At 65.4% G+C, this 26,650-nt stretch overlaps 1 protein-coding gene across 1 annotated transcript in view; it reads left to right on the top strand.

Moving 5' to 3' along the window:
- Positions 1–2,328: 2,328 nt before the first annotated feature.
- GPC1 (glypican 1) overlaps positions 2,329–26,650 on the top strand; it is a 29,627-nt gene continuing 5,305 nt past the window's right edge. Inside the window, exons 1-2 of the mRNA XM_060106811.1 lie at positions 2,329–2,719; positions 24,487–24,645. Coding sequence (XP_059962794.1) covers positions 2,554–2,719; positions 24,487–24,645 — 325 coding nt within the window. The 5' untranslated portion in view covers positions 2,329–2,553. The remainder of the gene's footprint in view (positions 2,720–24,486; positions 24,646–26,650) is intronic.

The following is a 26,650-nucleotide window of genomic DNA, read 5'->3' as shown; positions in this document are numbered from 1 at the left end:
AGCCAGCTAGTGCCAGCTACCAAGATGATGCATTTCCTTTCCTCACGTTGGCTGTCACTTTCAGTCATCAAGTGTCCTGATGATGGAAAACTGGCAAGAAACTGCACCTGGTGGGGAGGCACGCATGTGCCCTGGGAAGAACCTCCGCCCCAGCCTGGACCCTGGCCTCCCCTTGGCCCCCTCAAGTGCATGGAGGCTGAGCACCCACGAAGCCACCCAACGTGGAGGAGACCAAGAGGAACACAGCCAGAGCCCCGCACCCCTGGGGAGGGGAGGGTGCCCGGCTGCCATTCCCAGTTTTCCTTACAGTCATTCTCCAAAGGGACACTGCACGCCTCACTTACCCGGCTCCCCTCGACATCAGGGAAATGAGAGCTCGGATCCCGCTGGGGGCATGTCTCCTCACTAGGGGACACTAGGGGAAGGGCCCTGGCTGCGAGGGTCGTGATCTCTGAAGGGGAACGACACAGGGACCTTGCAGGCAGTGGTGAGGATTTCTCTAGGGGACGGAGTCATCGTACACCTGGGAGGGGCGTGTGCAGGGGCCGTGCCCGTGATCACCATGTCCTGAAAACCAGCCACGTGAGCATGGCACGTGGACATTCTGGCCATACCACTGTCTGGAGGCTCAGAAACGCACTGGACGCTGACGCCACCCTGAGAAATCTCCCCGTCTGGCCAGATTAAGAGGAGGCGACAGATCCCCATAACAACCACAGTAAGTGTGTGTGACTCCGCTCCTGCCTGACCCGGAAGCACATGGCTGGAGGTGAGCTCCTAAAGAGAAGGCAGGGGCAGGGGCCCGGTGGCCTGAGCCAGGCATGGGGTGGCCTGGGCCAGGCAGGCACAGGGGAGGCATCCAGGCAGCTGTGCCAGGCACAGGCAAGCAGGAACAGGCTGGCCCGAGCGCTGTGCGGGATCTGTGAGTCGCCAGCATGACCGGGTGGCAGGTGCATGAGCAGGGCCAGAGGCCAGCACACTGGGGTAGAGGCCTCCCAGCCCCTCTCTCACACAATGACTCTGTCTCTGGGCAAGGGGGTACAAGGCTGCAAGCCCCCTCTGAGGCTGCTGAGCCCACCACTCTGGGAACCCCAGGGGAGGCATGGAGCCCTCCTTCCTGCCCACAGTGGACAAGCTCCCCCTGCTGTGAGGTGAAACAATAAGCCCCCAGGTTCAAGGTTTGGGCACCCTTATAGGCACATGGGGGTTATCCTGGGGTCCTCTTCCAAGGGCGCCTATTTGCTTTCCCCCCATTTCAATCAATCAGGCATCTGGGGTCATGGCCTGGTGGTCTCTGGGGCCTTTGCCCACGTATCAGGAGAGCAGGAATGGGGTGGGGGAGTGCAGCAGCCGGGAAGAAAGAAACGGAGGCGCCCTCAGCTCCCGGCGCCCCTCTCCCCGCCCCGGCCTCTCACCTCACTTCCCACGGCCCGCATCCCCATCCTCTGTGGCTACCAGCACTGTCCACCTGCCCTGCACGGTCCCCCGCCGCCTCACTCACTGTCACGCTCTCCTCAGCCCCCAGCAATCTGACCTGTTGTCGGCCCGACGCCATCCCTTCCCCAAGAGGTCACCTGCCACCGCCCAGCGGCCCAAGTCAACGGACAAGCTTCTGCCCCCCTCGCTCGCTTCTCGAGCTTCCAAAGCATCACGTGGAGGGGACACAAAACCCGCTGACGATCTCAACTAACTCGTTGGTTGCCTCTACGCAGGAACGGGCGCGCGTGAGGTCTAGACTCTTGAAGTTTCCCACGTACAGGCCCCCACTCTCCTCCACAAAAAAAATCAAGTGTGAGCTGCAGCCGCGGGAGAGGTGGCTGAAATGGGCGCGGGGGCGAGGGGCCATAAAGGGGTGCAGGCCAGGTGCGGGCGGGGGACAAAGGGGACCAAGGCTGTGGGAGCGGACGCGCGAGGCACGCGGCCAGGGTGCAGCAAGGAACGGCCTGATCCGAGGAGAGGGAAGACGGGAGGGATGCCGACTTCGGCTGGGGGCGGGGAAGCCCCTGATAGGCGCGCGGAAGGCGTGATGTCACGTCCGGCGGGGGAAGCCCTGCCTCAGCACCCCCGCCCCCGCCCCCACAGGTGGTGCTGCCGCCCGGGGCGCTGGGCGTGGAGGGCCCGCCCTCGGGGACCCCGGACACGGCCCGCGCGCTCCCGACCACCCCGCTTCCCTCCAGCAGTCAACAGATCCGCGCGAGCCGGGCGGCCCCGGGAGCAGGAGGGGCGCCCCGTGCGCCTCGGATCGCGCCCCCGCGCCGCGCCCCGCCCCGCCCCTGCGCGCCCCGCCCCGCGCGGCCCTCCCCGCCCCTCTCCCGGGCCGCCGAGGGGCCGGGCCGGGACTGCGCGCTCGCCTGCCGCGCTCTGGGCCGCCGGAGAGAGCGGCCGAACCTCGCGCCCCGCGCGCCCCGCGCCCAGCCGCCGCCGGCTTTTGTTGTCTCCGCCTCCCCTGCCGCCGGCGCCTCCGGACCGCGAGCCGAGTGCGCCGGGACCTTGGCTCTGCCCTTCGCGGGCGGGGGCTGCACGGGCCCGGCCGGGGGCGCCGCCGGCCCCGCCATGGAGCTCCGGGCCCGAGGCTGGTGGCTGCTGTGCGTGGCCGTCGCGCTGGCCGCCTGCGCCCACGGGGACCCTGCCAGCAAGAGTCGGAGCTGCAGCGAAGTCCGCCAGATCTACGGGGCCAAGGGCTTCAGCCTGAGCGACGTGCCCCAGGCGGAGATCTCGGGTGAGTGACCCGGCGCTCCCGGGTTTCCCCTGCGCCCCCTTCTCTCTCCCGCTCTGCCCTCGTCCGCCCTGCGCCTCCGCGCCCCGAGCCGCCCTCCCTCCGCCCGGGTCTCCTCTGCTCCGCTCGCCCCCCCCCCGGCCCCCAACACGCACACCGGCCCCTTCCCCGCGGAGCTGTCCTCGCCGGGCGGCGGACCGGGCGGTCCCCGGCTCGGTGCGTCCTCCGGGACAGGCAGGGCTGAGCTGCGGGGCCGGCTGTCGGGGCGCAACCGACGGCGGCCATGGGCTAGGGACTCCACCGGCTGTGCGGCCCTCTCCGGGAGGCGCCTCGGGTCGGCCCGGGGATTCCCGATGGTCCCCGGCAGAGGCAGCCTAGGGGCCCCGGGGAGGTCGGGAGCGAACTGTGCGCTCCGGGAGGGGCGGGGGCGAGGGTGGAGAGGCTCGACCTCTGACACCGGGAAGGGAACATCACCTCGCAGGGATTCCTGCCCAGGGAACTTGTGCTCGCCTGGCACTCAGGGCCGCCTCGGGCGGGGAGTCCAGCTGCAGGTGGTCGGCGCCTTGGATCCCGCCCAGGGGCCTTGTCATTTCTTTGTAAGAGCATCGCCGTCCCAGGCGGCCTCAGCCCTGCAGCTGCCCGCAGTCCTGCCCACACCCTCCCTGCAGGCCTCTGAGGAGCTTTGGGGACTGGAGTGAGGGTGGAGGTCTAAGGATTTCACAGACAACCCCCAGGCTTTTTCCTCCAACTGCAAACTAAGGATTTCACAGACACCCCCCAGGCTCTTTCCTCCAACTGCAAACGTGTCCAGAACCACCGTGGGTCTGCGCATCTGTTCAGGGTGCCTGGGACACGGTGGATGAGAGCGGAGCAGACCAGCTTCCTGCCGTGGGGAACTCCTCCCAAACTGGGGCGGGGGTGGGGAGGGGGCATTCGAGTACTGACACGGGGGACATGGAATGACCACAGCCACAGGAGTTCTGAGTGAGAGAGAAGTATGAGGGGCAAGGCCATGGCCGTGTCTTGCTGGGGAATGGGAGGGGGCAGCCAGGCCCTGGACCCCTGCCCCCAGCAGGGCAGGACCCACAGAAGGCTGCCTTGATACCCTGACAGCCCCCTGCCCTGGGTCCAAGGCCCCCGCGGTAGGCCTTCCTGTGCCTCTGTCATTGTCAGGGCCGCCACCCTCCCTAGGGAACAGGTCTGGGGGGCACATCTGGGTGCCTGGGGCCAGCACACGTTGGCTCATAAGCTCCGCCACCCGCCATGCGAACAGAGGAGCTCATGCCTGGGAATTCCTGGCCTTTCGGTTGAATCCCTTCCCCTGGACACCAGGGTCTCAGGGCAGCTGAGCAGCTGCCCTCACCCAGCCCCGATCTTAGACGGCGCTCCAGGGTCCTCTCGCCCCACAGCTCTCCTTCACACGCCCACTCCCACTCGGCCGCTGTGTCCTCGGGACCGTCCTAAACTTGACCGCATCCACAGGCCCTGTCCCAGTTAGGCCGAGAGACAGAGTGGCAGAGTCTGGGCAACCGTCAGGGGCCAGGAGAGAGCAGGGCGGGCTGGAGAAGGTGAGGTGGGGCCGGCGCTGGGGCTGGGCCTTGGCCTCCTTGGGCTGGGGCTGCAGTGGGTTGGGGACCCGGGACCAGCAGAGTGCCTTGCTGTGCACGTGACGGAGGGGGGCTGTACGGCCACCCAGCAGCTGTCCCAGCACCGCGCCAGCCAGGGCTTCAGGTGCTGCCCACCCCCCAGGGGTCTGGACTGCGCCCCCCCCCACAACGACCAGCGCCCGTGGCTCCTCTGTCCCAGCTCCAGGGGCTTCTGGGAAGCTGCTCTCCCCGACCCCCTATGGCTTCATCCTCCCCCATAAGCACCTGAACTGGAGAGTGCCCTGCAGGGCCCAGGCACCGAGGAGAGTGCCGGTGCCACGTGGGGTGAAGGAAACAGTGACCTCCCAAGGCAGCAGCCAGTCCTGTCCTCTCCTTCTCCGAGCAACTTGGCCGGGCTCCGTGCAACGGGCGCCCTCTGGTGGCCCCGTGGTGACACGCTGCTCTCGGGGATCCGGCCTTTGGTTTCCTGTCCTGCCAGCCGGCAGGCAGACTTCTCCAGCCTGGGGAGCCCCGGGGGTGGACGCCTGGGCTAGCTGGTGGGGTAGAGACTCAATGCTTGCTAGTCGTTGGAAGGGAGGGAGGGCGGCCCTAGGCCTTTGGGTGGCCTTTTCAGCCTGTGCCGGCCCGGGAGAGCAGAAATGGTGTGGGCTCGTGAGGAGGGACCATCAGCGCGCATGGGGCTTCCGTTCGTGGCTTTGTGTAGTGTTTTGGATGGACGGCCAGGCGTGGCCGTGGTGAGGACGACGGTCATCCCTTTTTACAGGCTGCACAGCCCAGGTAGCCCTCCCTCCGGCCAGAGCACTGTATGGAAGGTGAGGGGGAGCGACCCCTCCAGCTGGCTCCCTCTGCAGCACTGGGGCAAAGCCCAGCCCCGTGCTGCATCTCACGCACGCACATGCACACACGCGCGCACACACACGCACATGCACACGCACACATGCACACACGCGTGCATGCACACGGGCCTGCCATCTTCTATCTCTGCCGGTGGGGTTGCTTCTGGTCCCCAGATGCCTCCTGAGCACCTGCTCAGCCTCCTGACACTTGACACGGTTTGTCGTGTATCTGACCCTTCACTGAGGCCCTGGGGGCAGGGGCCGCCTCTGTCTGTACTGTTCTCTGTAGCAGCCACAGAACCTGGCACAGTTCTTGGCACAAAGTAGGTTCTCAGTCACAACTTGCTGGAGACCCGCACACGGCCTGCTGTATGCCAGCCGTGGTGGGTGGGCACTGGGAGGCGGAGGGCCTGGGCCCAGGAGAAGGGGCCTGGACCTTGGGGATGGAGGTCAGAGGGGAACGTGGGCCTGTCAGTGCGACACGGACCGGGGGCAGCCCCTCTGCTCGTGGACCCCGGCTGGCTGTGGATTCCCCACCGAGGGCCACCCCTTAGCCTCCCAGCGGAAACCGCTGCTTCTCTGAGCCGTCCTGCCCGAGGCCGAGAGAGCCCTCTGAGTCTGTCCGTCAGCTGCGCGGCTCTCGCAGGCCATCTGCGTACAGTCCAGCCTCACACCGGGCGGTTGTGTGCACCCAGTCCTGTTCAGAGGGCAGAGGCCCCCATGCGCCTGGCTTGGGGCCCCAGGGTGGTCCGTGGCTTCCAGCTGAGCTGCTGCCCTGTCCCGTCACCACTAGAACAGCTGAGGTTTCATCATCCCCAGCGTGAGGGCAGGGCTGGTGGGGGGCGGAGAACCACAGGTAGGGGGGCCCAGGGGAGCCAGGAGCCGACAGGGCCACCTGCACGATGCGGCGGCCTGGCCCTTGCTGGAGCTGCAGTGCCGGACATCCAAGGGGCGGGGCAGGACGTCCTCCGTGGGCCTGGGCTCAGATGCCAGCCCTGCTGCGTCAGCCTCCCTGCCACCACCCCCCCCAACCTGGCTTCTCTGTGCCTCTGTTTCTTCACGTGTGACAACGGGAATAGTCACGACCACCGGAAGGCTGCAGGAGGGGAGCATGTGGACGCCATGCACTCTGCGGCCGCCTCAGGCGTGTCCTCCCCTTTGCCCCCTGCCCTAGAGGCCCCTGGAGGGCCTGCAGGCAGTGGTGTCTGGCACTTGGGAGCCCTCACCGTGACCCAGACTCAGCGTGGGTCCCTCCGCGTGACTGTCTAGCTGGTACAGCGGATGAGGAGGGGTCTTTGCAGACCTGCTTCACAGATAAGTAACTGAGGCCGAGAAGCCCCACAGCTTTCTTCAAGGGGCTCGGCCCACGTGGAGCTCTGAGGTCGAGAGCCCAGTCTGTTGACCCCAAAGCCGGTGGCATTAACTGCTGAACAGTCCTGGGCTCTGTGTTCTCTGGAAGCCTCGTGCCACCCCAGCCTGGAGGCCTGAAATGGGGCCTCGAGGCCAGGCCCTTATGGGCCACCAGCTGCCTTCTCCTGGTCGTAGACTCCACTGCTTAGGCCGGGTTAGAACTCCTCTTAACTGGAACGCCTCCTGTGCCTTCTCCGGGGCCGCCCTGCCCCCACCTCAACTGCTGCCGGTGACTCGGCCTTCCGTGTAGCCGGGCCTCACCCTGAGCTGGTCCCGGGAGCCTGTCCAGTGAAGGCCTGCCGCTCCTGCCCTGCTGGAGAGGGCTGTTCCGGGGCGTGAATCAGGCGACCCTGCCCGGGGTGTACGCAGAGGATGGCCCAGCTGTGTGCTGCTGGCCGACCCTAAGAGCAGCCCCTGGCGTGTCCCCAGCACCATGCTGGGCCAAGTCCCCCAGGAGTCATGGACAGATGTCCCATCCAGGGGTAGATGAGTCCAGAAGACAAGACAGGTCGGTCTTGGTTCCATGCTGGCCCTAATAAGGAACAGCGTGAGCCCGTGGTGGACAGGGCTGCAGGGCCACTGAGGCCTCCCAGGAGAGGGACTGAGGACACTCCCGCCAGGCGGCAGGTGGGCTTCGGAGCCGGGAGGAATGCACAGCGGGTGTGTGGGTGCACCGGGCCTGTGCTAGGCCACCCACATGCACGGGCACAGGTGGCAGCCTGGCTGGTCCTGGACAGGGAGACAGGCCAGGAGAGGGGCTCACCCAAGGCCACGCTGGTATCAAATCGGGCCCAGGCCTGGACATGCCCAGGTGGTGAGAGGTTGGTCAGCTCTCCTATAAGCCAGACCCTCCTCCCTGGGTCCTGGCTTGCTTCAGGAAGATTTCAGACCAAGACTCAGGGCCCAGGCCTTGCCTGTCTGATGTCTCCTTGCCTGGTGCCTGACACCAGCTGTGACCACATCTAGCCGTCAGCACAGCCCGGTGGGGTCAGGTCATCACCCACATTCGGGAGAGGACACAGGCTCAGGAGGGTGAGGGCTCCAGCCCGGGGCCACCTACCCCATACCAGCTGGCAGCTTTCTTGCCATGTGTGTCTAGGAACAGGCCTGGGCAGGTGCTCTGAGCTGCCTGAAGTCTCTGGGCGGAGATGGTTCAGGCGGAGGTGCTGCAGTCCTCCCCAACCCCAGGCCCTTCGCCCTGTCCCCAGTTGTGGGGTGGGGGCTGTCCTGTCCTCCCAGCTGTGACCCCTACACTGGGAGCAGGGCTGGGGCCTCCAGCTTTCTTGACTGTTCTTGGTCTCACCATGGGTGCAAGGGAAGCTCTGGGTGTGAGGGGTGCATACCAGCTTTGCTGGCAGGAATCCTGGGTAGATCTAGGAGCCCCTGAGGGGGCCAGGCCATACCCACCCCAGCCCCTCGTCTGCCTGTGGCCTCAGCGTTGGCTCCCACCAGCTCCTGGCTGGCTCACCTTCCTGGCACACGTGCCCCCCCCTCCTGCCAGGTCGGCCCTCCCCATGCCCACCCTCGGCACACGCCCATCACTATCCTCCCTACAGGGCTTGGCCCTGCTGCTCAGCTTCCCGGGCATCCCCAACACACCCACTACTCTCCAGGGCTCTCCCTGTTTTCCCAGGGTGCTCCCCAAGTCTGGGCAACCTCAGCAGTAAGTGTGCTGAACACTGCCCACATGGTGCCAGGCTGGGCTGGGTGCTGGGGGTCAGGCATGTGTCCGCTTCCCCTGGCTGCTGGCACAGATGCAACAGGCTAGGTGGCCTCACAGCAGGAGTTTATTGTCTTGCAGTTCAGAGGCTGGAAGTCCCAAGATCAAGGTGTCACTGGGCTAGTTCCTCCTGAGGCCGTGAAAGGGAAGCTGTTCCAGGGCCTCTCCTGGCTTCTGAGGGTTGTAGGCGATCCTTGGGGGTCCTTGGTCTGTAGTCTCTGGGTTTGTCTTTGTGAGTAGATGTCCCTGTGCTGGTCTGCTTCTGAATTTCACTTTATGGAAATGAGGACACCAATCCTATCAAGTTAGGGGCCCAACCAGTTACATTTGCAAAGACCCCACGCTCAAATGAGGTCACCTCCTGAAGTCCTGGGGGTTTAGACTCTGACATATGAACGAGGGTCATGGTTCAGCCCATTGCAGGCGTGGCACCTCACTCTTGGGCGCATCCTGTCCAGTGGGCGGGGATCCTGGGCTCTGGGTATTTCGGTGTGTGGCTCCTGAGGACAGGGCCATGCCATAGGCTCAGGGTCTCGGCTCAGACGTGCACTGGTGCCTTGGTGTTGGAGTGAGGGTGTCAGACCATCCTCAGCCTGCTCCTCACCCCCACCAGCCTGCAAGGCTCTCAGGAAAATGGCCAGAGCTCTGCACCCCATGGGCCTTAACTTCTCCAACTGAGTCAGAGAGGAGGGCCGGGGGCCACTCATTCTGACATTCAGAGTCTGGTAACTGCCGACCCGCTGATGCATCTCACTTGTGGCACGTCCCAGAACCTGGGTGGGCAATGAGAGGCCCAGCTGTAAGACCGTCATGGGGGTCAGGGGCACCTGTCTGGGAGAGTTGTGACTCGCTGGCACCAGTTTGCCGTGGACAGGCTGGGGGTCCCCCCCAACAAGTGCGAGGGCCCCTGAGCAGGGCACACAGCATGCGGGGCAGGGTGTGCGGAGGGGAGGTGGGCAGGCAGCTGGCTCCTGGCTCCATGGCCCAGCCGAGGACGCTGGCTGCCGATTTGTGCGAAGTGCTCCCTGGGTTCTAGAGGCTTGGCTAGATGACAGGGCAGGCCCGGCGGACTCCATCAACCCTGCTCCCTCACCATCTGCCCCGACCTCGGCCCCCTGGAGGCCCAGCGCCCTGCCTGCCGCCCCTGCTGCATCTTGGAGGAGGAGAGCTGTGCAGGGTCGGACTCCAGCAGGGGGAGGCCAAGCAGTTTGCGACCTGGCCGAGTCCGGGGCTGCAGGAAGGGAGGCGATGGAAAATGGGGTCCAGCACCGGGAGATGGTGAGGACCAGCCAGCAGCACCATGAGGCAGACCTCCCGTCAGCTCGGGTGTCTGCAGTGTGGCCGAGCCCAGGGCCCTACAGGTGGACAGGATGCACAGGGTGACCAGGGCCTGGGGCCAGGGAGAGCACCTGGGCTGGAGCAGGCCAGCAAGCGGAGGCCCTGCAGGAGCCCCGGCTTGGGCCCTGCCTTCCTCACCCCTCCTTCCCACCCGATGAAGTGCCCAAGAGCCAGCCCCAGCCTTGGTCCAAGGCCCTGCATCCTTAAGCCATGCCCTGGCCTCCGCTGGCCCATTGCCTGGCAGCCCCTCCCAGCCTCCCAGAGCGGGCAGGACAGGGTGCCTGCAGGGCAGGCCAAGTACCACCTGGTGCAACCACTTAGTGTGCAGGTGGGGAAGCTGGGTCCCAGAAAGGGGTCCTCAGTGCTCAGAGCCCTGTCCCTGGAGTAGCTTCTTCTCCGTGGCCTTGCTGCCCTGGCCCAGGTTTGTCCCAGGTACCTGGTGTGGGCACCGGGCAATGGTGCCACCCATTGAGGGGGTCCCCCAGAGAGGAGGAGGTCAGGGGCGAGCCCACGCGAGCCTGCCTCATCGGGGCGCTGGGGGGCATCCGTGTGGCCCTGTCCGTAGGTGCTGGGTATGTGTTCCAGGCTGCAGGGGTGAGGTCAGCCAGAGGACAGAGCTGGCGGGGAGGCCACAGAGCTCCCACAGGTACAAGGAAAGACGGTCCCTGGCAGACCCCAGAGGACTGAGGGGCTCCAAGGCTGGGACAGGTGGGCGAGCCCCAGGAGGGGCTGGGTGGGGTGTCCGGGAGAGGAGCCGGCCTGAGAGCGGCGCACGTGAGGACTCGGGCTGCAGGAGGGCCCGGCTGGCCGGCTGGCAGGAGAAGAGAAGGTCACCACCTCAAGGAGGGCCTCCTAAGCTCAGAGCTGGTCCTGCCGACGGGCACCAAACGCCCGAGCCCCGCCGCCCCACCTGCTTGGAAGGGATGAGGAGAGGCTGGCCAGGCAGGAGGCAAGGCCCTTCACCCTCCTACCCATCCATCCATTCATCCGCTCTGTGCTCACCCTCAGGCTGTGGGCCCCTCCCCCAGAAGGTCAGGGTCTAGTGAGAAACTCAGCTGGGGCTGCAAGGCCCCCCCAGACGCCGCAGTCCAGAGCCAGGCAGCCACTGGCCATATCCTGAGCCTCGTCTGCGCCCCAGCTGTTGGCCCTGGGGGTGGATTTGGCTGCAGTGCTCCCAGCAGCCTGAGGGATAGGCCAACACGTCTCCCTCTCAGGCGGGCAGCCAGGCCCTGGACAGGTGCACCTGGCAGTGACTGTGGCCCTGTGCCTCCCTGGTGGGGACATTTCTTGGGCTCACCATCAGCACCAGAACCTGTGGAGGTCTGTGGCCTGTGCACACCTTCGGACACCATCCCCAGCGCCGAGGACCGCTCTCTGAACCTGAGGGTGGCCGTCCGGGCTCGTCTGTGTCTAAGCGCATCCTTGGCGCCTAGGGCCACCTGTGGACATCTGGGCCCTGTGGTGAGCCATGTGTGATGTCTGTGTGCGTCCTCAAGTGTCTGGGGCTACGGAAAGTACATCCCACCCACCTGTGACCATCTGCAGGCCCTGGGGAGACGGATGATGCCACCTGCTTCAGGACTGGCTGAGGTATTCACTCCCATCTCCCTTCATTATGGAGTTTGGGACACACCGGACCCATAGGGGTATTTTAAAGGGACGAGGCTCTTAAAACATTTAACCCCGCCGTCCCTGACCCTCCTCCCCTGGCCTGGCAGTGGCTGCCCACAAGACACTCCAGGCACCTTGCCGGTCTCCATTCCAGTGACCTAACACCCAGAGACTGCCACCTCCCCGTCACTGTATGGTTGGGAGCTGCTGCAGGTCAGACACACAGCTAAGCGCCCCAGGATAAAGTGGGTGTTCCCAACCGGGAGCCATTCCCCAGGGGCGTTTTTGGTTGTCACGGCATTTAGGGGAGGGGACAGGGAGGCCAGGGACCCCATGAAGTGCAGGACACTCCTGAACAGGCGGGAGGTGGCTTCCCGAAACGCCAGTCCCACCCCATGAGAAGCCCTTGAACCGAAGCTCTAGGCAGGATGGAGCCAGCGGCCGAGGGAGCGGAGGGGAGGGGGCGCCCCTCTGCGTTGGGGCCAGGATGGCCGTCCAGGGCCGGTGGTGGAGTCAGCTCCAGAAGGACGGGCAGACGGGGGTGGACAGACGGGGGGGTGCAGGCAGGTCATTTGAGTCTGGGGTCCTTCCCCAGGGTGCCCTGGAGAGGCCCAGGTTTAGAAGTCAGGGAGTTTGTGAACTTGACTGAGAAAGAAAATCTTTTTTGCTAACCTTTAGCATTTCTTGTTACTATGAACAAGGCGACGATGGCATTCTAGAATCTGGGACTTGGTCACCAGTGGAAACTGCTGATTTTTTCATGTCCCTTTACATTTGTAGCAAATATCTCAAAGTACCGTTTCCACGCACCACAGCTCTGAGTTTCTGATGGGCATCAGGCCTGCAGGATGTTCATAGGAAAGTGTATGGACACCACCTCACGCGCCTGTTTATAATGTTCCGACGGCTGCAGCACTGCAGCTAGCTTCCTTCGTGATCCTCTGTGTAATTTTTTACTTCATTACTTCTTTATTCTGTGAACGGGTCCGCAGTCTTCAGCCAGTGGCCAAGGAGGCCCAGGGCCCAGAGAAGAGGAGGCCTCTGGGCAGCAGGCTGGGCCCTCAGCCAAGGCGGGAGGGCCGGTGGAGCCCCATGTCTGCCCCATGAGAGCCAGCGAACCGGACGGGAGCCCTGGGGCAGAGCGGGGGCCCGGCCAGCTGCCTGCAGGTGGGGGTGATAGGGACACAGAGATCAGTCTCTCTGAGTCACTCGGTGGTGTTCCTTGAGCTCCTACTGTGTGCCAGACGCTGTCCTCAGTGCTGAAATGCAGCCACAATGCCATCCGTGCAGGGACTGGACGGGTGTCAGAGGCTTCACGTGAGCTGCAGCTTTGCTGGCCACGGTGACCACGTGTTACTTTTGTAAGTTATAAGTGACGAGAAACAATGTGTGGGTTTAGACACAACGCATGCGGTTTGCAATCATACATGTCCTCCTTGACCGCACAGCGAAGACCCCTCCCAGCCTGGGGCGGCCCCTGGCCCACATGCCGCTTGGCCACCCTCGCTGTGAGCCGTGGCCTTCTCGCCCCATTCTCCCTGAGGGCTTGAGGCGCTTGCTCGGCCACAGCTCCCCTCCTGGCCCGAGGGTCCCACGCTGCCCTTGCAGGGCTCTTGCCTTGGGCCCCGCACCCCAGGCATTCCTGGCCCAAGGAATCAGCCCCCACCTCCTCTGCTACCTAGAGTTTTCAAGGCCACACCCCTAGCCCAGGGCCAGTGTCCTGTCCTTTGGATCCAGTGGCCATTCCCAGTGGCGTATGTCTTAGGAAAGAGGTGGAGCCCTAGCAGAAGCCAAAACCTGGTCTCCTGGACCCAGCCATCCTGCTGCCAGGGTTCAGGTCTGGCGCCATGCTCCCTTGCTGTGTGACCTTGGGCCAATTACTGAATGTCTCTGTGCCTCAGAATCCTTTTCTGTAAAATGGGGATGGTAGCAACACCTGCTGTGTGGAGTGGTTGTGAAACTGGGTTCTCGTGTGGAGTGCTCAGCATGGGGCTGTGTCCTGGGGGGCATCACGGCAGGGGACAGGCCCATCCTTTCTCCAGAGGTGGCTGTGGGGAAGAGTGCCCCCTGGTGGGGAGGGAGGCCAGCCTGCGCCGGCCAGGCCCAGGGGCAGCACTGGGGTCAGAGGGATCCGGCGGGAGAGGAGGGGCTCCCCGGTCACTACTGCTGCTTCCTGGGTGGTGCTGTGTCGTGGTGTCCCGTGTTCCCCCTTGGCTGGCCCTGGTCCTGAGGAATTGGGAACTGCAAGAAGAGCTGGCTGCAGGCCCCTCCTGGAGGGGCAGCCCGCGATGAGGGAGTGCCGCCCCAGCACAGGGCCGTGCCGCCAGCCAGGAGGGCTCTTGGGGCAGCCTTGGAGGGTGGCAGCTGGTATTCAGACATGAGTCCCAAGCAGAGGCCCAGAAGGCCCTGCAGGCTCTACAGAGACATTAGAGGGTGGGGGGAGGACAGTGCCAGCAGGACCCCACTCATGGTCAGCCCACGGCCAGCCTAGGGGCCTGGCAGCCTGCATCAGAAGGGGCCTCTCCTTGCCCAGGTCATGTGGGGCCTGTCACTGCCCCTTTGACCCCTCTCTGGGGATGGGGCTGTCTGCCCCAGGAATCGGACTGCCCTGGGCGGGACCGTCCCACCTCTGCCTGCTGGATGTGGCTGAACAGAGCGGAGACCAAGACACTGGGTGCCTAAGGGAGCAGAATTCACGGCCTGCTTAGAGACCTGGCCCTTCCCTGATGCATGCGTCAGCTTGACCACCCTGGAGAGACTGAGCTGTAGAGGTCAGGAAATAGGCTGGCCCACCCATTCCCACTGGCCCCCAGGACCCACAAGAGGCCAGGGTCCCATCTTTGGGGAGCCGGACAAGCGGGCAAATGCCGAGGTCACCCGACTGCTCCAGGTTGGGAGCCCTCTGTGTGCTTGGCTGGTGGGGGCCCTTTCTGGTGGGTTTGTGCTGCTGGCAGGAGTGTCCCGACAGGTGTCCCTCCCGTGCGGTGGGGGGGTGGCGGGGGCATGGCCGCTGGCCCCACGGGCTCCTGCCCAGCTGCCTGATGGTGTCCTAGGTCTCAGCTTCTGGCCACTGACGGGGTGGTGCAGGCTAGCAGGGTGGCCAGGCCACCACTCTGCCCTCATCTTCCAGGAGCCTTCATCTCTGTACCTGGGACCTCTGGGCTGCTGGTGGGCCCCCAGGCACCCAGCACTTTCATTTCCTTCCCTTCAGTGAAGACAGGGAGGCACTCGGGCCAGTGGAAGGAGACCAGCACTAGGCAACACGTTTGAGACATGGAGCAAGTCTCAGAAGCCCCCCAGCCTCAGTCTTCCCATCTGTGAGATGGGGATAATTGTATCTTCCTGTTGACTGAGATGGTGAGGCCCACCATTCTCCAAGGAGGCCGGGGGCTGTGGGAAGGCGGACCCTGCTCTGACATCCACCTCTGCCCTCCTGCCGCTGGCGTGGGCAGGGTCTGAGGCCCTCGTCCAGGGAGCCTGCAAGACAATGCACATGTGTGCATGCCCACGTGTGGCGGGGAGTTGCCGGTGGGGAGCCTGAGTGACTTCGGTCAGGCTTCTCCCCACGCCCCACAAAGGGCCGGGCCGCCAGATTTAGCAGATAAAACTACAGGAGACCCAGTTAAATTGCAATTTCAGATAGTTAATAATTTTATAGCGTATGTCCTGAATATTTAAGTTTCAAATAAACAACAAATACATTTTTAGTATAAGTATGCTCCACATATTTAGTATAAGTATGTCCCAAATATTGGGGAGGGGGGATTGTGTGCTTTTTTGGTGGTAAAATATGCATAATAAAATTTACCGTTTTAATGATTTTAAGTGTACGTTCAGTGGCATTAGGCTCATTCACACTGTTGTGCAGCCGTCACCACCATCCACCTTCCCCAACTTCATACCCATTAAACACTCACCGCCCCCCCCACCCCCCTCTCTTCATGCCTGGTAATCACCATTCTACTGTCTCTATGAATTTGACTCCTCTGGGGACCTCATTTAAGTGGAAGCATAACAGTATTTGTCGTGTCAAGACGGGCTTCTCGCGTTCAGCATCATGTGTTCAGGGTACATCCACGTTGTGGTGTGTGTCGGCACTTCGTGACTCAGGGCTGCATGGTGTCCGTTGCATGGACGTGCCCCGTTGTGTTTATCTGTTCACCCATCGTGGACACTTGGGCTCTTTGCACCTTTTGTCTCCTGCAAATAATGCTGCTGTGAACAGGGGTGGAAAAGATTCTGTTCAAGTCCCTGCTTTCAGTTCTTTGGGGCCAGATACTTCTATTCTGAAAAATAATGCATCGTGTATCTGAAATGCACAGTTAGCTGTGTCCTGGCTGTATCTGCGCGCACGCCCTCACAGTCGTGCCTTTGGGGCTGGGCTCGGTGCCCCGACACCGGCGAGCTGGGTGTGTGCTGAGCCCGGAGGTGCTGCCTGGGCGGGCGTGCTGAGTCAGCAGCTGGGGACCGTCCCACCTGAGAACTCCAGGGCCCTCCGGGTGGCTCCGTCTGCGTATCGCTTGGTGGCAGAGCGTGTCTGCTCCTGCTTCAGTCGCCGCCCTCCTGCTCAGGAATTCCCCTGGGACTGGAATCAAGGGGGGTCTTGCGATGGGAGAGGCGGGGGAGGCCAGGATTCTTCTGTGTCCCTTGCAGCACTCCAAGATGAGTCGCCTGGGCATGTCACTCTAGCTCCCTGTGTGGCGCTGGCAGCAGTAGAATGGGAGAGAGCAGTTGTCGTGAAGAGGAAAGGATTCTCAAACCCGGAAATGGCTGAGACCCTTGCAGGCACCCAGTGAGAGCTCCATCTCATCAGGAGGTGGCTGGGGCCTCTGGAAGGATAAGGGAGTCCTTGTGGACTGTGAAGTCACCCCCGCAGGCCCCCCTCACAGCAGCACGCAGCTGGCTGTCATGCCGCCTCTGGGGAGGGTTCGGGTCGGGGAGGTGCTGGCTTTCCAGGGGAGGGGGAGGTCTGCGGCTGCGGCTGTGGGGCAGCGCCGGTGTTAAGCCTCATTTCCCTGAATGCCAGCACTGCACAGAGACCCTTTCTTTACACATATTTGTTACTCAGCACCAGGTCCAGCGTGGGTGCTGGGCAGAGAGGCGAGAGAAGAGGCTCCCACCAGCAGGCCGAGCAGCTCTCCTGCTGCTGCTGGGAAGGGTGGCCAGTCGGAAAGCCCCCAGGGAGGGCTGCCCATGCTCAGGGAGGTTAGAGGCTAGGCAGGTGCTTTGTCCCAGAGGGACCTGGAAGGCTTCCTGGAGGAAGGGAGAGGTGAATGGGCCTTGAAAGAGAGTAGGGCAAGGGAGAAGGGTGCGTGAGATCGAGGGGCTAGCAGAAGCAGCCAATCGGAGCTGGATGCCAGCGGGGATGGCCGTGACCTTGGAGATGGCTGCCAGGCTTTGGTGCTCAGTTGGGGGTGAGCGGCTGAGCCTCTCTGTTCCTTCCCCTTTATGGAGCCGGTGCTGGGCGTGGGCCTGGGACTCAGCCTGCCCCCGAGGGCTCCCTCAGTGGCACCCAGGGGTCTGCTCTATATTCTGGCCCAGCTGAGGGTCTGTGCCCTCTGCCTGTTCAGCCTTCCCGGCGTGGATGGATGGGCCTACGTTGGGTCTTCGGGGGAAACTGGCTGAGAGGACCCCTGGGCCGCAGTGTCCCCTTCTGCTATTCCAGGATCTCCCCGGTGGACACGGCAGAGGCAGGCAGCATCAGTCCATCTCCTGGGCTGCCCCCCTGGCCCAGAGGTTGGGTGGACGGACAAGCTAAATGGGAGAGCTGTACGGAGCCCAGGAGTTCCCACCCAGCCCCTGTCAGGGATGGCTATGTAGAGTCCTGAGTGAGTGTCCTCTGCAGCTTGGCTTGGGCCAAGGATGAGAAATCAGCGCTGAGCTTGGCCTGGTGGGTGAGGCTTCCAGGGAGCATCTCACTCCCAGGATCCATGAGAGAGGCCCCTGCCCTGCAACCAAGACCTGGGGTCACGGGCACAGAAGACGCCCCTTCATCCCCAGTTTGTTCTGAGGCCACGGTGTGAGCCCTGAACCCTGAAGCACTGTGGGGAGGCCAGTGGGAAGAGGCCTGGCCTCTGAGCCAGAGCTGCTTCCAGGCCCACATCCGGGGGGCCCACCGCCTCGCCAAGGCACCCCCAAGCCCGGTGCCTGCCGGCAGGGTGGCCTGCTGGGGGGGGGGGTCCCTGAGCAGGAACCAGGCAGCAGAGAGCGGCCTTGTGAGTTACCTGGTGGAACCCCCTTCTTCGGGGGCCCTCAGTGTTCTGGGCCGCCTTGGAGAGGGCACTTCGCTCCAGAGCTACCTGTGCAGCACGTGTCTCCGTGTCCCTGTGCAGGCTGTCCGGGGTGGGGACGGGGGAGGGGGGGACCCGGCGCGGCGGCACTGCGGGGAGGGGGGCCTCAGTGGGTGGTTTCTCCAGTGGGTCTGTCAGGCACTGCGGAGGCAAGGAGCAGGGCTGGGGCTGCAGCGAGTGGAGGGGATTGGTCCTGGGTGTGGCAGGGTGATCCAGGAGGAGGAGGTGGCTGAGCCAGAGGAGGGCGTGGCCAGGCGCGGTCTGATATTTCCTAGGGAAGCAGATCAGGACGTTAGGATGGAGGCCCAGGTCCCTGAGGCCAGAGGCTGGGGGCTGGAGAGGGCGGGGAGAGGATACGGGAGTGACCGATGGTGGCCCTTGAGTGCCCAGACAGCAGTAGGGATCTGGTCGTTGTCATGCGGAGAGGGGACTCTCAGGCAGTGGGCTGCCACTCTCCTTCGGAGGAGAGAGCTGACGCCCCTCCCATCACCATTCTGGGATGGGCCCTGGCTCCCCTGCGCACCAGACTCCAGATGGGGAGCAGCCCCCCGTAGGGCAGGGCGGCAGGAGCCTGGCGGGCACCGGGTGGGCCCCTGGCCGTGGGAAGCTCGGGGGCTGAGCGCGGCTGCCGAGCCGGCGGCGGGAAGGGTGCGGGGCGGCCGCGGCGGTTTCCTGGGAGACGGGGGCGGTGCCGAGCGCAGCGGGGCGGGGGCTGCGGGAGGAGGCGCGTCGCCGCACGGGGAGCCGCCGCCCTCCACGGTGCGCGCCAGTGCGGCTGCAGTGGCGCCCTGGGAGGCGGCCGCGGAGTCCTCCAGGCGGTCCCGCTCGGCTGCGCTTCCGCGCGCCTCCTCCAAGCCCTCCAGCCCGATCCTGCTCCTCCGCCTTTCCACGGGCGGACCCCTAGACCCCCACGCACCCGCACCCGGCGTCGCGCGCCGCCCGCCCGGACCGTCACCGCCGTCGCCACCACCGCACTGGGGACGCCGCCGCCGGAGCCGCCGCCGAGAAGGGGTTTCGGGCTAAGCCCGAGCGGCGTCCGCGGAGCTGGGATCCAAGCCGGTGACCCCGCCCGGGCCCAGCCCGCCGCCCGCCCTATACCCATTTCCATCTCCGCCAGCCCACCGCATCTCCATCCGCAGGCCCGCCACCCTCACCTCCACTCCCTCCTCCTAGCCATGTTCATCTCCAGCCCTGTCGTCCCCCATCACCACCGCCAGAACCCCACCTTCAGTCCATGCTACCCTGCCCTCACTCTCACCCTCACCACAAGCCCTCGTCTGCGCCGTCATCCATTTCTCCACCTCCTTCCCATCATGAGCCCCCCGCCAGTGTCCGTGTCCACCCCATCGATCCCTCAGCCTCAGTGCGCCCATCACCAATCCACCTCTCCTCCCCTCAGTTCCCCACCTTCACCCCATCTTCGCGTGCCTCCCGCTGTATCCCCGCGGCGCCCCTGCCCCCCTCCCCGCCCCCATCTCTTCCTGCAAGCAAGCCCCCCTTCCTCTTCCGTCAAACCCATTCCCCTCCCCTTCGCTTGCGGCAGCCCCTGCGAGCCCCCTCTCCTGCCACCCCCGCCAGGGCCTGCCGCGCCCACTGCGGCAAGCCCCTTCCCCGCCAATCGCGTCGCCCTGCTGCCCGCCCCCCTTCGCCTGCCGCAGGCCCCGGCGGCGCGGCCCCCCTGCTCTCTGCGCGGCCGCGCCCACTGCGCCAGCGCCCCCCGCTCGCTGCGCCAGGAGCCAGGAGCTCGGCCGCCGCTCCAGACCCTCGCGCGCCGGCTCCTGCGCCGCGGCGTGGGGCCCTCGGTCCCTGGCCGGCAGCGACTGGCGCCCGGGCGCTCGGCCTTTGTCCCGCCGCCAGCGACGCAGCCCCTGGGCAGCGGGAGCCCTGGCGAGCCTGAGGGGCGGACCCCTCCCGCCGAGCGCAGAGGTGTCGCAGCCGAGACCCCTCAGACTCGGTCCCCGTGCGTGACGGAGGCTCCGCAGCGGCGGCAGAGGGCCGCCTTGGTGATGCTGTCCCGTGGCCGGAATGGTGGAGGCGCTTAGGGCCGGCGGAGAGGCGGCCGGCGAGGGGTAGAGGAGCGCGCTGGGGGCGGGGCGGGAGGGGCTACGGGTTTTGTCGCCGCGTTAGGAGCGGGGGAGGATGGTGGTTGAAATGTCCCGTCCGGGGTGGGTCTGAGGCTGCCCCCTGCATAGACTCTAGGTGCTCAGGGTGACCCTGCCACAGAGACTGGCCAGGGACAAACGCTTCTTGGTCGGGGCCGGGGTGGGGGGGGCGGGGTGAGGAGATGAGGAAAGGAGGTCTGGAGCTCAGGTTTTGGGTGGTGCCCAGGGGACCTCGGGTTATTTGTCCAGTGCCCCCCACCAGCAGGCTGGTGGACATGCCAGCAGGCTCCTGCAACGCCCACTGGAGTTGGAAGGGGTCCAGGAGCAGGAGTGGGCATGGGCAGTTGTCCCAAGAAGGGTCACGTGCTTAGGGAAAGCCTTTTGCACGCCCCACCCCCTCAGCAGGCCGGCTGGGGTCCAGAGCTGAGAAGAAGGGAGGGGTAGGGACGCAGCCCCCTAACTGCTTTTCCAGACCTGGGCCTCTCCCTCGTGTTTTGGAGGCCAGGGTGCCTAGAACTGTCCACAGAGCTGCATTCCAGCACCGTCCTGGGAGGCCAGGGCGGCTAATTGCCTACACCGAATTGCCGAGAGTATTCTAGGGGCGGCAGGATTAGTTGGTGCGGAGCATCTGGGACGTGGCTGTAAAGGCAAGTTGAGCAGGCGGTCTGCGTACTCGTGTGAGCTGCAGAAGCTTCTGAAGAGGTGGGCTTGGTGTGGCGCCATCTTCCCTCTGCAGCCTCCTTGGGAGGGCTCTAGGGCCACCAGTCAGGAGCGGCTGCCAGGCTGGGCCCGGACGGATGAGGTCTGCGTCCAGCATTGGTGATGGGGATCCCTGCTGGGATGGGGTCTTGGGCTAAAGCACTGGGTCTGCAGAGCCGGTGGGGGGACTGCTGAGTGGGAACGCCATCAGGAGGCTGCTTGTGCCCTTAGGAGGAACTGCGGCTGTGTCAGCAGGTGGCAGGAGGTGTGAGGCTTAAAGGTGTTTAAGCCATAGGCTGATGGGACTTGCTGAGGAGAAGCCGGAATCTGGGGTGACCCCAGGAGGTCTGAGTATGGGGGGAAGAAGGCGGATACGTGGTCTGCCATCCAGCAAGAGAAGGAACTGCTGGGGGTGGGGGCGGTTAGGAAGCGAGTGCAGGTGTTTTAACCTGGGGAGAGCGGCTGGGGGTTTGGAGACTTGGGACCTGGGGGCCGGGCCTAGAGGAGAGGCTCTAAAGAGACTGGGCATGGGGGAGCAAACCTGCCATGAAAGAGCTCTCCCCTCTTCCCCCCAAAAAACCCGGGATCACGAGAGGAGGAGGTGTCCCAAAGGCTGAGGGAAGGGAGAGTTCTAGAAGGATGTAGTCTGCTGTTGAAAAAGCAGCAACAGACTGAGGCAGAAAGGAGGGGCCATCACTGGCCAGCTGGGGGAGAAGCCTCAGTGCAGATGGGAGGGGTCAGTGGGAAGAGCAGATAGGCTGATGCCTCCCAGTGGGGAGGGGAAAGGGCGGAGGGGGGGTGACCGCAGGGGTGGACTGGGCAGCTCTAAGATGCACGGGACACCAGCCATGCCCTCCTGCCTGGCCCGAGTGCCCCCCTTTCTCCAGGCATTTAGCCGAGAAGAGGTGAGGTTTGGGGGTGGAGGTCTGAAATGACAAGAGGGGGATTTTATCAGCCTGCCTTGCACACTTCCAGGGTCAGGGAGCTCACCTCCTCTCTGGCAGGCCCCACCCTCCTCCAACCGTTTGGCTTAGATCAGGGAACAGACTTGCTTTTTGGGAAGGTGCCCTGCAGAGCCCACCTCTGCCCAGCTGATATCCAGGACCGACAGATGACCTGCGGGCCCAGGCCGAGCTGGGCCAGTGCCTTGACCATCGACTAGCACCAGCCACCGCATCTGCCCTGCCGCGGGCTCGGGGACCCTCAGCCCAGCCTGCCCGGGGCCTGAGGCCGGCGCCCGGGCTCTGGCTCCGTGTCTTCACTCCCGTGTGTGTCCGAGGAGGGAGGGAGGGACGGGGGCTGTGCTGGGGCGGCCGGAACAGCGCAGGTCACCGGGCTGGCTGGACGAGGTGGCCAGGCAGGGCTGAGGAGGTGCCGCAAGGAGGCGGCGGGGGCGGGGGAGGGGCAGGGAGGCTAAGGGTGAGGGGGGGCGGCTCACGGCTGTGAGCGGTGGGTGGGCCCGACAGTGCCAAGGAGCCGGCCTTAGAAAAGGGGGTCCTGGGTGTTTTGTCCTCGCCTCTCTCCTGCCTTCAGGAATGGAAGGTTCGGGAGGGAGGGCAGCCAGCTGGGGAGGCCGCCGGCCCCTGTGGCCCGCAGGTGCTTGCAGCTCGGCAGCCTGCACCCTCCTGCCTCTCCTGTCTGCCCGCCACTGCCCCGTGACCCATCCAGCCTGGCCTGGGTGCCTGTCACAGCTGAGCCTAGGCTGGCACCTGCAGCCACTCCCAGCCCCAGGGCATGTCCCCAGTTCAGCCCCCGACCCCCAGCCCGGCACCACCACCGCCCGCTGGTCCCAAGCAGCAGGGGAGGGTCCTCGCCAAGGGTGCTCTCCTGGCCCCTGCGGTTGGAGGGGAGGCCAGGGGGAGGGCGGTCGGGGCCCAGGCCCCTCCAGGCTGGGTGCACACGGCCCTATTGCACAGCCTCCACCATCAGGCAGACGGGTCCAGTATCTGCCCGGCTCTGCCAGCTGGGACGCCGGGTGGAGGACCCTTGTCCTGCTCTGTGAGCTGCCCCCTGCTGGCGATGGTCCAGGGCCACGGGTCAGCATCAGCAAGGGCAGCTGAGGAAGAACTGTCTCTGGGGACGTCCTCGGGTTCCAGCCCTCCCTGCCTGGAGGTGCCCACCCACCCCACCCCCCGAAGGAAGGAGGGCAGGGATGGGGGTGCTTACTCTCTGCCAGGCCCTGGGGAGCCAGGCTCTGTCCCTCCACCCCAGCTGGTTCCCGTGAGGCCCGCACGTGGCCAGAAAGGCCTGACTCGCCCCGGGGCAGGGGGCAGGTCCCAGACCCCTGACTCCCCACCCCGCGGGCCTGGGGCTCTGCAGGGCGTAGGCACACGAGCTCTGACATCTACCCCACAGTCAACCCTGTTCCAGGGTGGAGGCCACAGGGCCCCTTAGACAGCAGGCCCTGGGAGCAGGGTTGGAGGCCCCGGGGGCGAGGCAGCTGGGGGCAGGTTTGTGAGGGAAAAGAGGGAGGGAGCTGCGCTTCCCGCCTCTGCCCCCCCACCTTCCTTCCTCCCCACCGACCCCTGACGCCTCCCTCAGTGCCACCCGAGTGTGCAGCGCCCCTCTCCCCCTCCCACCGTGCCTGGGGCACCGCTGCCCTCTTCTGGCTGTTACACTGACTGGCACAGAGCTGCAGAGGGGCCATAGGGCGACTGTGTTCTCCGCACCTGTCCCTGCTTCCCCGGGGCGTGTGTAGGAAAGGAAGACGCTCAGACTTAAGTGTGACCTAGCCACCCCCGCAGGCTCTTCAGGGTTAATTCAGCCTGCGGAGAATGACTTGGTGTTACCCACCCCTCTCCCCGCCGCAAGGCCTCCGCTGGAGGCCGCTGCCCACCCTGCAGCCCCCCACCCCTCAGGGCAGCCTCAGGACCCAGAGATCTCTGCCCAGGCTGCTCCACGACCCCCTGCAACCGTGCTGGTTGCACCGGGCAAGCCCTCGACCCCAGCCCCACACAGCCTGTGTCCAGGTCAGACCCCTGAGTCCACTTCCCTCCGTGCCCTGCCCTGCTTAGAGGCAGGAATTGCGGCCTGTGGGGAGTGGGCCTGGGGGGCTCTGAGGCAGCCCAGTGGCCGTGGGGGCCTGAAATCGAGCGGCCTGAGCCACTTGGCCCCTGACTATGTGACTTCGGACAGGAACTCTCATCTCTGCCAGCCTCAGTTTCCTGGTCTGTAAAGTGGGTTCACAACACCCACCTCAGAACTGGGACCAGCACAGTTTCAAAGGTGCGCCCTGCACCACGAGCGTGGTGGAAGCAACCTCAGTCACATCCTAGCGCTGCTGTAAGCAGTGCTGCCGGGAGCCCGCGCCCGGGCGGTGGCACGGGGGTGATGGTGGCTTTGAGGGTACAGAGGAGGGTGCACACCCCTGAGGGGCTCGGTGTGTCCTGCCGGGTGTGTGCGGGTCTCGCAGCAGGGCCCCAGCAGACTTGTGCCCGGGCTGTCCTGACGGGGTGGGCCTCGGCCTGGAGGGCCACTGCCTCTGGCCGGCCCGGAGCTCTGGGTGGGTGGCCTGCCCAGCATGCAGGGCCTGCTGTCCTCAGTGGGAGCCGGCACCCCGGACTGGGGTCGGGGAGGCTGGGGCTGTCCTGCCCCGCCCCTCGGGGATCCCTTCCTCTCCCTGTCCTCAGCCTGGGCCCAGGGAGGGGCGCCGGGCAGGCCTGGACACTTCTCCTGTGAGCCCCCCGTGCCCCCCACGCAGGACCTGAGGCCTCTCTGTGCTGAGGTCCAGGCGTGAGCTGAGCTGCTCAGGGTCCCTGGGGCGGCGCTCCTCACACGCAGGGGGCGTGGAGGGCTGGAAGGAGCTGAGTGGGGACAGCACCCCTGGGGCAGGACCAGCCCTGCCCTGGGGCTCAGCCTTCTGCACTCCTGCTTTACACCCATCCCCACTGGGGCTTGCCCCAGGGGGCTGGAGGTGGGATTCTGCAAAGGAAGCCCTGCTCCTGTGTCCTGTGCTGAGAGCTGCACGGCCCACCCTAAGCGCTGCCCCGAGCCGGGCCTGCCTTCCCCCGACCCTGGCAGGCAGCCCCACCTGTGTGCTGCCCACGTCCCCTCTGTGCAGGAGAGCCCACCGCCCGCGAGGCCCGTTCTCCTGGTGCCCCGCCCCCCAGCCTCCCTCCCATAGCCCTCCTCTCCCTCACGCCAGCCCCACCCCACAGGTGAGCACCTGCGGATCTGCCCCCAGGGCTACACCTGCTGCACCAGCGAGATGGAGGAGAACCTGGCCAACCGCAGCCGGGCCGAGCTGGAGACGGCGCTCCTGGACGGCGGCCGGGCCCTGCAGGCCACACTGGCCGCCCAGCTGCGGGGCTTTGACGGTGAGGGGCTCCGGGGCCGCAGGACACTCACGGCGGGGGGCTGGGCACTTGGGGGCCTCTCGCAGTGAGGCAGGGTCAGAGGGGACGTAGTAGCAGAACACTGGCCGCGTGCAGGGGCCTGAGCGGGGGATCCGTGAACTCGGAGTCACCTGCAGGTCTCTGTCCACCCCGAGGCATGCACGTTTGGGGAGAGCCAGCCTGTCCTTTCCATCAGGCCCTCAGAGGGGACCCTCTGCCCTCCAGAGCTCTCCTAGGCACCTGCCAGGGACAGGCTGGCACTGGCCACCAGGTGGTCTGGAGCTGGGGAGCTCAGCGCGAGAACTGAGGTCTGGGGGACAGGCCGGGACTGCAGGGTGCCGGGTGGAGGCACGAGGAGTTCAGGGCCCCTGCCATGGCCCTCGAGCCTCCAGGTCAGCTGTGTGTGTCAGTCATCTATTCCCAGCCCCTCACCAGCTCTCTCGTCGTGTCTGGGCCCCTGAACAAGGGATGGTGGGAGGACGCTGTGACGCTGACAGCAGGCACCTCGGAGGGGAAGGCGGGCGCCGGTGGGAGGGGCCCCGGAAGTCACAGCTGATGTCAGAGCCTGCACAGCATCCATTCGGGACACTGATCTGTGTTAAAAGCGATTCCTCATCCGCTTCCAGGCCCACTTGTGCCCCCCCCACCCCGAGAGTCCTTTGCACCCGCCCCTCTGCGTGCCCCTTCCCGCCCCGCGCCTCAGCCCCACTGTCGTGCCTGCTCTGGCTCCCCCCGCCCCTCGTGCCTCAGGAGCAGTCCTTACCTGGCCAGCAGCGGCAGGGGTCTCAGAGCCTTTGTCTGAAGTGCGCCTGGGACCTGCGTCTAGCCGGGCCTCGGTGGCTGTGTTCCAGGATGCGGGGCCCACGCTCACGCACCACACCTTCTGGGCCGGCTGCCAGGGGCCTGGCTCAGAGCAGGACCCTGCTCAAAAGATGGGGCTGGGGGCTGGCCATGGGGTTGGGGGCCCCGTGACCACCCCGTGTGCTGCTGGGCTAGTGATGAGCTACAGACTGCCCATGTGGGCCGGAGGCTGGGGTGGGGACCAGGACCCGCAGTCCCGTGGCGGGAGCTGGACGGGAACTTGGACTGTCTGCTCCTTCCCAGTTTCCACCTGGGGAGCTGCAGGGGCACCCCCGGAGCTGCAGGAGGGTCTTGGGTGGGGTGAGTGTAGACACGGGTCCGAGGGCCAGAGGCCTAATGTCCACCACGCCTCAGAGGAAAGCCAACCTGGCCCTGTGTCCCTGGACACCCGAGTTTGGGCCTGTGTGGGGAGGGCTGGCCACAGCTCTCGAGAAAGCGTCTGAGTGGACGGTCTGTGTGCTTATGGACCCTGCAGTCTCCCTGCTGAAAGGGGTGGACGGCGTTGGGGGCCTCGTTCTCAGCACACGGGGCACAGAGGTATTTCCCCAAAACCACAGGGGTCTGCGGCCCACGCTCATGCCCCACCTCGGCACCCCCGTCCGAGACTCTGGGTGCATCCCGAGGGCTGCAGGAGACCCTCTCCAGACCCTCAGGCTGGCCAGCTTCCAAAACCAGAGGGAGGGTGTCCAAAAGAGATAAGGACGAGGGGGAGGGCAGAAAGCCCAGGAGAGCCTCAGAGGTGGGCAGGGTGGAGAGTGCACAGAGGCACACCCCCAGGGCAGGGGGCCTGGCTGGGTGACAGAGAGGCTGGGGGAGGGGGAGGGACGCAAGGAGAGCTGCTGGGAGGGAAAGCAGGCGAGGGACACCCTGGGCCTTCTTCCCCCAGTGGGTCCCACCCCGACTCAGAGCACCCTCCTGCCCCTCCACACAGACCCTTGCCAGGTGATCTCGTGGGGTTCTGAGGCACCGTGTGTCCCCTGCTCAAGGCCCAGCTCAGAAATGGATTCTGGATGCCCAGGCCCCAGGCCAGGAGGGGGAGGTCTCAGAGCCCCGTGGGGGCGGGCACCCAGGGTGGGAGCGGGCACCCAGGGCCCGTGCAGGCTCTGACGACTCTCAGAGCACCGGG

The sequence above is a fragment of the Mesoplodon densirostris genome, chromosome 8 (genome assembly GCF_025265405.1).
Source record: "Mesoplodon densirostris isolate mMesDen1 chromosome 8, mMesDen1 primary haplotype, whole genome shotgun sequence".
In the NCBI taxonomy this organism is placed as follows: domain Eukaryota; kingdom Metazoa; phylum Chordata; class Mammalia; order Artiodactyla; family Ziphiidae; genus Mesoplodon; species Mesoplodon densirostris.
This window is presented reverse-complemented; position numbering and strand designations above follow the sequence as displayed.